The 9039-nt window shown below is 44.7% G+C and overlaps 1 protein-coding gene across 1 annotated transcript; it reads left to right on the top strand.

The window, feature by feature from the left end:
* The first annotated feature begins 6800 nt into the window (after nt 1-6800).
* On the top strand, nt 6801-8217 carry LOC116354360 (heat shock protein beta-7-like). Its single transcript, XM_031793319.1, has 3 exons — nt 6801-6816; nt 7350-7483; nt 7615-8217. Exons 1-3 carry the CDS (start codon nt 6801-6803, stop codon nt 7792-7794), a joined length of 330 nt encoding a protein of 109 aa, XP_031649179.1. The 3' UTR covers nt 7795-8217.
* Nucleotides 8218-9039: the final 822 nt, after the last annotated feature.

Here is a 9039-nt window from a genome sequence, read left to right on the forward strand (position 1 = left end):
AAACTACCTGCCCTCCAGGACACCTACACCACCCGATGTCACAGGAAGGCCATAAAGATCATCAAGGACAACAACCACCCGAGCCACTGCCTGTTCACCCCGCTATCATCCAGAAGGCGAGGTCAGTACAGGTGCATCAAAGAAGGGACCGAGAGACTGAAAAACAGGCCATCAGACTGTTAAACAGCCACCACTAACATTGAGTGGCTGCTGCCAACATACTGACTCAACTCCAGCCACTTCAATAATGGAAATTGATGTAAAAAATGTATCACTAGCCACTTTAAACAATGCCACTTAATATAATGTTTACATACCCTACATTACTCATCTCATATGTATACACTGTATTCGATACCATCTACTGCATCTTGCCTATGCCGTTCTGTACCATCACTCATTCATATATCTTTATGTACATATTCTTTATCCCTTTACACTTGTGTGTATAAGGTAGTAGTTGTGGAATTGTTAGGTTAGATTAATTGTTGGTTATTACTGCATTGTCAGAACTAGAAGCATTTCGCTACACTCGCATTAACATTGGCTAACCATGTGTATGTGACAAATAACATTTAATTTGATTTTCTCTCTCTCTCCCCATCCCTGTCTCTCTCTCATATATTTCTCTCTCCCCTCTCTCTAACTCTCTTTCACTGCCTCATATCTCTCTCTCTCTAGAATAGAATCCCAAACAGACATGGCTCCTGACTGGTGCCACGGTCACTCTCTTTTGGGGAGGTGGTGAATTTTTGGGCCGGATTTAGACAATTATCAGTGGACTTTAGGATTTACACAGATAGGCTGGAATATGATGTGTCACTGTGAGCCGTAAATCGGATAATTGGAATCACCTTTCCGTGACCTTAAAGGACAGAGCAAGAGGCCATACAGAGCTTCACTTTTATTGCTCTCGATTCATCATTTATTTTTGGCTTCTCCTTGTGAATTAAGGAGCCTTGAAGCTGAGAACACCAAGTCAATTGGTTAATTAATTGCAGACTGTTTGCAACACTGTCAGAGGACAATGTGATTTATCAGGCAAAGCATCATTAACATTGAACAGCGGCTCAAAGAGACTCAAATCAAGAACATTCTCCATTGATGTCCTATATCCCATTTAGATATTAATAGCTACTGTGCCCTCCCAACCAATGTCAACTAATCCCCAGTGCAAAGGTCAGCCCTCCGCCAGCCCTCCACCGATGGCTTTGTTTCTTTCCACCTTCCCTCTTCTCACCATATCGGAAGTAAAGAAAACATCACCAGCTCCGGAGGTCTCTGTCACTGGCCTTCTAGGCATCGCTGAACTGGATCATTACCACCAACCCCGGACTGTCTTGTCTCATTACGCACACCTGGTTCCCATTCCCCCTGATTAGTATGTGCCCTCTGTTCCCCATTGTCCTTGTTGATTATTGATCCAATGTGACAACAGCAAGTCATTATTGTAAGATATGATATTGAAATGGGTAGATGAAAAGTGTAGCCTACATACTAAGTTACTAGTTACATAATTTAGATATGAGCCTCTAAGCAGTATCGGTTAAAATTAGTTACCTCCAGTTTTGTAATTAGTTTAAATGTCCTCATGTCCTCGTGCTCCTATACCTTAGTGCTGCTTTTGATACCATCGATCACCACATTCTTTTGGAGAGATTGGAAACCCAAATTGGTCTACACGGACAAGTTCTGGCCTGGTTTAGATCTTATCTGTCGGAAAGATATCAGTTTGTCTCTGTGAATGGTTTGTCCTCTGACAAATCAACTGTACATTTCGGTGTTCCTCAAGGTTCCGTTTTAGGACCACTATTGTTTTCACTATATATTTTACCTCTTGGGGATGTCATTCGAAAACATAATGCTAACTTTCACTGCTATGCGGATGACACACAGCTGTACATTTCAATGAAACATGGTGAAGCCCCAAAATTGCCCTCGCTAGAAGCATGTGTTTCAGACATAAGGAAGTGGATGGCTGCAAACTTTCTACTTTTAAACTCGGACAAAACAGAGATGCTTGTTCTAGGTCCCAAGAAACAAAGAGATCTTCTGTTGAATCTGACAATTAATCTTAATGGTTGTACAGTCGTCTCAAATAAAACCGTGAGGGACCTTGGCGTTACTCTGGACCCTGATCTCTCTTTTGAAGAACATATCAAGACCATTTCAAGGACAGCTTTTTTCCATCTACGTAACATTGCAAAAATCAGAAACTTTCTGTCCAAAAATGAATCCATTAATCCATGCTTTTGTCACTTCTGTTTTTTTATTTTTTTATTTTTTTTATTTCACCTTTATTTAATCAGGTAGGCTAGTTGAGAACAAGTTCTCATTTGCAACTGCGACCTGGCCAAGATAAAGCATAGCAGTGTGAACAGACAACACAGAGTTACACATGGAGTAAACAATTAACAAGTCAATAACACAGTAGAAAAAAAGGGGAGTCTATATACATTGTGTGCAAAAGGCATGAGGAGGTAGGCGAATAATTACAATTTTGCAGATTAATAACACTGGAGTGATAAATGATCAGATGGTCATGTACAGGTAGAGATATTGGTGTGCAAAAGAGCAGAAAAGTAAATAAATAAAAACAGTATGGGGATGAGGTAGGTAAAAATGGGTGGGCTATTTACCGATAGACTATGTACAGCTGCAGCGATCGGTTAACTGCTCAGATAGCAGATGTTTGAAGTTGGTGAGACTATTGCAATGCTATACTTTCCGGCTACCTGGATAAAGCACTAAATAAACTTCAGTTAGTGCTAAATACGGCTGCTAGAATCCTGACTAGAACCAAAAAATGTGATCATATTACTCCAGTGCTAGCCTTCCTACACTGGCTTCCTGTCAAAGCAAGGGCTGATTTCAAAGTTTTACTGCTAACCTACAAAGCATTACATGGGCGTGCTCCTACCGATCTCCCTGATTTGGTCCTGCCGTACATACCTACACGTACGCTACGGTCACAAGACGCAGGCCTCCTAATTGTCCCTAGAATTTCTAAGCAAACAGCTGGAGGCAGGGCTTTCTCCTATAGAGCTCCATTTTTATGGAACGGTCTGCCTACCCATGTCAGAGACGCAAACTCGGTCTCAACCTTTAAGTCTTTACTGAAGACTCATCTCTTCAGTGGGTCATATGATTGAGTGTAGTCTGGCCCAGGAGTGGGAAGGTGAACGGAAAGGCTCTGGAGCAACGAACCGCCCTTGCTGTCTCTGCCTGGCCGGTTCCCCTCTTTCCACTGGGATTCTCTGCCTCTAACCCTATTACAGGGGCTGAGTCACTGGCTTACTGGGGCTCCCTCATTCCGTCCCTGGGAGGGGTGCGTCACCTGAGTGGGTTGAGTCACTGATGTGGTCATCCTTTACCCAAATCCAGATAGCAGATGTTCTGAAAGAGCTGCAAAACCTGGACCCGTACAAATCAGCTGGGCTTGACAATCTGGACCCTCTATTTCTGAAACTATCTGCCACCATTGTCACAACCCCTATTACCAGCCTGTTCAACCTCTCTTTCATCTCGTCTGAGATCCCCAAGGATTGGAAAGCTGCCGCAGTCATCCCCCTCTTCAAAGGGGGAGACACCCTGGACCCAAACTGTTACAGACCTATATCCATCCTGCCCTGCCTATCTAAGGTCTTCGAAAGCCAAGTCAACAAACAGGTCACTGACCATCTCGAATCCCACCGTACCTTCTCCGCTGTGCAATCTGGTTTCCGAGCCGATCATGGGTGCACCTCAGCCACACTCAAGGTACTAAACGATATCATAACCGCCATCGATAAAAGACAGTACTGTGCAGCCGTCTTCATCGACCTTGCCAAGGCTTTCAACTCTGTCAATCACCATATTCTTATCGGCAGACTCAGTAGCCTCGGTTTTTCGGATGACTGCCTTGCCTGGTTCACCAATTACTTTGCAGACAGAGTTCAGTGTGTCAAATCGGAGGGCATGCTGTCCGGTCCTCTGGCAGTCTCTATGGGGGTGCCACAGGGTTCAATTCTCGGGCCGACTCTTTTCTCTGTGTATATCAATGATGTTGCTCTTGCTGCGGGCGATTCCCTGATCCACCTCTACGCAGACGACACCATTCTATATACTTTCGGCCCGTCTTTGGACACTGTGCTATCTAACCTCCAAACAAGCTTCAATGCCATACAACACTCCTTCCGTGGCCTCCAACTGCTCTTAAACGCTAGTAAAACCAAATGCATGCTTTTCAACCGGTCGCTGCCTGCACCCGCATGCCCGACTAGCATCACCACCCTGGATGGTTCCGACCTAGAATATGTGGACGTCTATAAGTACCTAGGTGTCTGGCTAGACTGCAAACTCTCCTTCCAGACTCATATCAAACATCTCCAATCGAAAATCAAATCAAGAGTCGGCTTTCTATTCCGCAACAAAGCCTCCTTCACTCACGCCGCCAAGCTTACCCTAGTAAAACTGACTATCCTACCGATCCTCGACTTCGGCGATGTCATCTACAAAATGGCTTCCAACACTCAACTCAGCAAACTGGATGCAGTCTATCACAGTGCCATCCGTTTTGTCACTAAAGCACCTTATACCACCCACCACTGCGACTTGTATGCTCTAGTCGGCTGGCCCTCGCTACATATTCGTCGCCAGACCCACTGGCTCCAGGTCATCTACAAGTCCATGCTAGGTAAAGCTCCGCCTTATCTCAGCTCACTGGTCACGATGGCAACACCCATCCGTAGCACGCGCTCCAGCAGGTGTATCTCACTGATCATCCCTAAAGCCAACACCTCATTTGGCCGCCTTTCGTTCCAGTACTCTGCTGCCTGTGACTGGAACGAATTGCAAAAATCGCTGAAGTTGGAGACTTTTATCTCCCTCACCAACTTCAAACATCAGCTATCTGAGCAGCTAACCGATCGCTGCAGCTGTACATAGTCTATTGGTAAATAGCCCACCCTTTTCACCTACCTCATCCCCATACTGTTTTTATTTATTTACTTTTCTGCTCTTTTGCACACCAATATCTCTACCTGTACATGACCATCTGATCATTCATCACTCCAGTGTTAATCTGCAAAATTGTAATTATTTGCCTACCTCCTCATGCCTTTTGCACACATTGTATATAGACCCCCCCCCTTTGTTTTCTACTGTGTTATTGACTTGTTAATTGTTTACTCCATGTGTAACTCTTTGTTGTATGCTCACACTGCTATGCTTTATCTTGGCCAGGTCGCAGTTGCAAATGAGAACTTGTTCTCAACTAGCCTACCTGGTTAATTAAAGGTGAAATAAAAAAATTAAAAATCCTGTCTGGGTTGGCGCCCCCCCTTGGGTTGTGCCGTGGCGGAGATCTTTGTGGGCTATACTCAGCCTTGTCTCAGGATGTTAAGTTGGTGGTTGAAGATATCCCTCTAGTGGTGTGGGGGCTGTGCTTTGGCAAAGTGGGTGGGGTTATATCCTTCCTGTTTGGTCCTGTCCGGGGGTGTCCTCGGAGGGGGCCACAGTGTCTCCTGACCCCTCCTGTCTCAGCCTCCAGTATTTATGCTGCAGTAGTTTGTGTCGGGGGGCTAGGGTCACTTTGTTATATCTGTACTTCTCCTGTCCTATTCGGTGTCCTGTGTGAATTTAAGTGTGCTCTCTCTAATTCTCTCTTTCTCTCTCTCGGAGGACCTGAGCCCTAGGACCATGCCTCAGGACTACCTGACATGATGACTCCTTGCTGTCCCCAGTCCACCTGGCCGTGCTGCTGCTCTAGTTTCAACTGTTCTGCCTTGTTATTATTGGACCATGCTGGTCATTTATGAACATTTGAACATCTTGGCCATGTTCTGTTATAATCTCCACCCGGCACAGCCAAAGGAGGACTGGCCACCCCACATAGCCTGGTTCCTCTCTAGGTTTCTTCCTAGGTTTTGGCCTTTCTAGGGAGTTTTTCCTAGCCACCGTGCTTCTACACCTGCATTGCTTACTGTTTGGGGTTTTAGGCTGGGTTTCTGTACAGCACTTTGAGATATCAGCTGATGTACGAAGGGCTATATAAATAAATTTGATTTGATTTGATTTAAATAAGTATCCTAATACCAAATGTAACAATTGTTTCCATGTAATATGTAAGTAAACACCAGGCAACAGATGTTTTATGACTATGTTCCCTAAGAAATTAAAGAATATATGTTAAGTAACCACTGATCCACAAGATGATCAAATGTCATGACAAAAAAGGAAAACTGATGCGTACAGAGATAAAAAACAGATTGGAAAGAAATAGAGGATTATAGCTATTTCAGGTATCGAGTGTCAGGAATGCCAACTGTTGACTCAACCCCTCTTGCCTTCCTCTCCCCGGCTCCCCAGCTCTCCCTCTCTTAACCCCAAACCTTCCTCTCTCCCCCCCCCCTCTCTCTCACACACACACAGGACCAGCATTATTATAATCTACTTATTCCATACATACAGTATCAAATACTATTTCTGAGGGAATTTGTCTGTTGATTCATACTGTATGAGATGTTCATGTATGTTGTTTTGAACTTACATGTACAATAAAACCAATCATTCTAAAAGACAGAGGTGTGTGTGTGTCTTTGTGTCTGTGCCACACACGTGTATTTGTGTGTGTAGATTGCCTGCTGAACTCTGTAAGCCTCTGAGCTTGTGCTTGATCCAGCGGCTTCGCAACAGGACAACACAGGGCAAAGGGGAGGGAGGTTTTTGGTGGTTGGGTAGTAGCAGTAGGGCAGAGTAGGGTATTTCAAATCTGTGACTAGTATGCCCATGCCTCCGGGAAAAGGAGGAGGTTGCTGGTGATGGAGGCAGGACAGGGTAGGATGGGAGGGGCTAGGGGGTGTCCACCCGTCGGGAATATTGGACACAGCCAACGCTGGGATCTCACTCAAAGAGAATGGCTGGAATGATGCCTGGGAGGTGACGGGCTAGACTGTTGCATAGCAACCAGCATCCATACACACACTGCGACACTGGGCGTCATGTAGCCAAACAGACATATACCTGTATGTTAAGTAAGAATCACCCAGGCATCTCACACAGTGGAATGGTCATTTCCAATTTAGGGACACGCTTCCAACATTGCTTTTTTCTAATCAACACAGACAGTAAACAGGCCCAGCAGGGTTCATAGACTAGACAAACCTTTGGAATGTATATGAATGTATTATGCATATACATGTATTTAAGGTGCATCTAAGGTTAAGAGTTATCATCAGTTATTAAGTAAGGATAAGACTGATTGGGCTGCACTCCCCATCTATAGATAGACAAATAGTGTATAGGTCAAGAAAGGCTAGGTTTCAGTAAGCACCTGCTGAAACATCCAAATATCTTGCTTGTGTTTCCAGGTCGGACGTGGACAGCAGGGAAGATCAAACCAATGGGAGACAGCTACCAGTTCACAGTGGACGTCCAAGACCTCTCTCCAGAGGATGTCATCATCACCACCTCCAACAACCAGATCGAAGTCGATGCAGAAAAGGTGTGAAAACCCCTTTTTAGTGACAACTGAATTCTCTATAATTTTGAGAATGCTATCTTAAATGTCTGAGAAATAGTTGAGATCTTAAAAATATCTTGGTCCTTTTCTCATCTTTATCATCTCTTCAACAGTTGGTGGCGGATGGTACAGTGATGAACACATTTACCCACAAGTGCCAGCTGCCTGAGGATGTGGACCCCACCTCTGTGACATCAACATTGGGCGCAGAGGGAACGCTTACAGTTAAGGCCCGCAGACACCCATCCAAGCATGAGCTCACACAGACCTTCCGCACTGAGATCAAGATCTAAAAAGACAGACTGGACTCTCTCATGACCTCTGCTCCCTCGCTGCCTGCAATTTGTAATGCTACAGTGTATACTGTTTTTCACATTGCCTGTCTTTACTATTATACCTGTCCATTCTGGTTGTCTTCCTCTTCTGCCATACCACCTCCTCCCATATAGCTGCCTTGAATTGACAGTAGTTAGCCTACTTTGTTCTTATGTTTTCGCACAGTTATCACACATGGGTTTGAAAAATTCCTGGAACTTTCAATAAACTTTCTGGTTTTCCAGAAAACCATTTTGCTACCGTAATCACACATCACCTCCATGTGTGTGCACACCCTATCCCATCCATCAATAAAGTAATGCTTCTTCTACTGAACTCTACAGTACTGCTACCATACCAGTATTGTACATTGTAATAGTTTTGTGAGTAGTCGATTGATAAATGATTTCCTATTTTGAGAATATAAACTGTTGTGTACATCAATGTATGGTGTTTGTCATGGCTCAGAAGATCTACAGCTGCACCATCAACAGCATCCTGACAGGTTGCATCACTGCCTGGTATGTCAACTGCTCGGCCTCCGTCCGCTAGGCACTACAGAGAGTAGTGCGTACGGCCCAGTACATCCCTGGGATCAAGCTTCCTGCCATCCAGGGAAGGCCCTAAAAATCCAGCCACTCTAGTCATAGACTGTTCTCTCTGCTACTGCACGGCAAGCGGTACCGGAGCGCCAAGTCTAGGTCCAAGAGGCTCCTAAACAGCTTCTACCCATAGCTTCTAAGCCATAAGACTCCTGAACAGCTAATCAAATGGCTACCCAGACTATTTGCACCCCCCCCCATGCTACTCTCTGTTATTATCTATTCATAGCCACTTTAATAACTCTACCTACATGTACATAATTACCCCAATTACCTTGACCCCAGTGCCCCCTGCACATTGGCACATTTACTCTGTACCGGTACCCCCTGTCTATAGCCCCGCTATTGTTATTTACTGCTGCTCTTTAATTATTTGTTATTCTTATCTCTGTCTTTTGGGGGGATTTTCTTAAAACTGCATTGTTGGTTAAGGGCTTGTAAGTAAGCATTTCACTTTAAGGTCTACACCTGTTGTATTCGGCGCATGCGACAAATAACATTTGATTTTAACCACATTGGAAGCCTCCTGAGTACGATCAGGCATAGCGCGCCATCGCGTGGTCATTTTAAACACCATTCCATACGCAGGAATAAAAACTGCGCGTGCGCAATATGTAAACT

The sequence above is a fragment of the Oncorhynchus kisutch genome, linkage group LG17 (genome assembly GCF_002021735.2).
Source record: "Oncorhynchus kisutch isolate 150728-3 linkage group LG17, Okis_V2, whole genome shotgun sequence".
Taxonomy (NCBI): domain Eukaryota; kingdom Metazoa; phylum Chordata; class Actinopteri; order Salmoniformes; family Salmonidae; genus Oncorhynchus; species Oncorhynchus kisutch.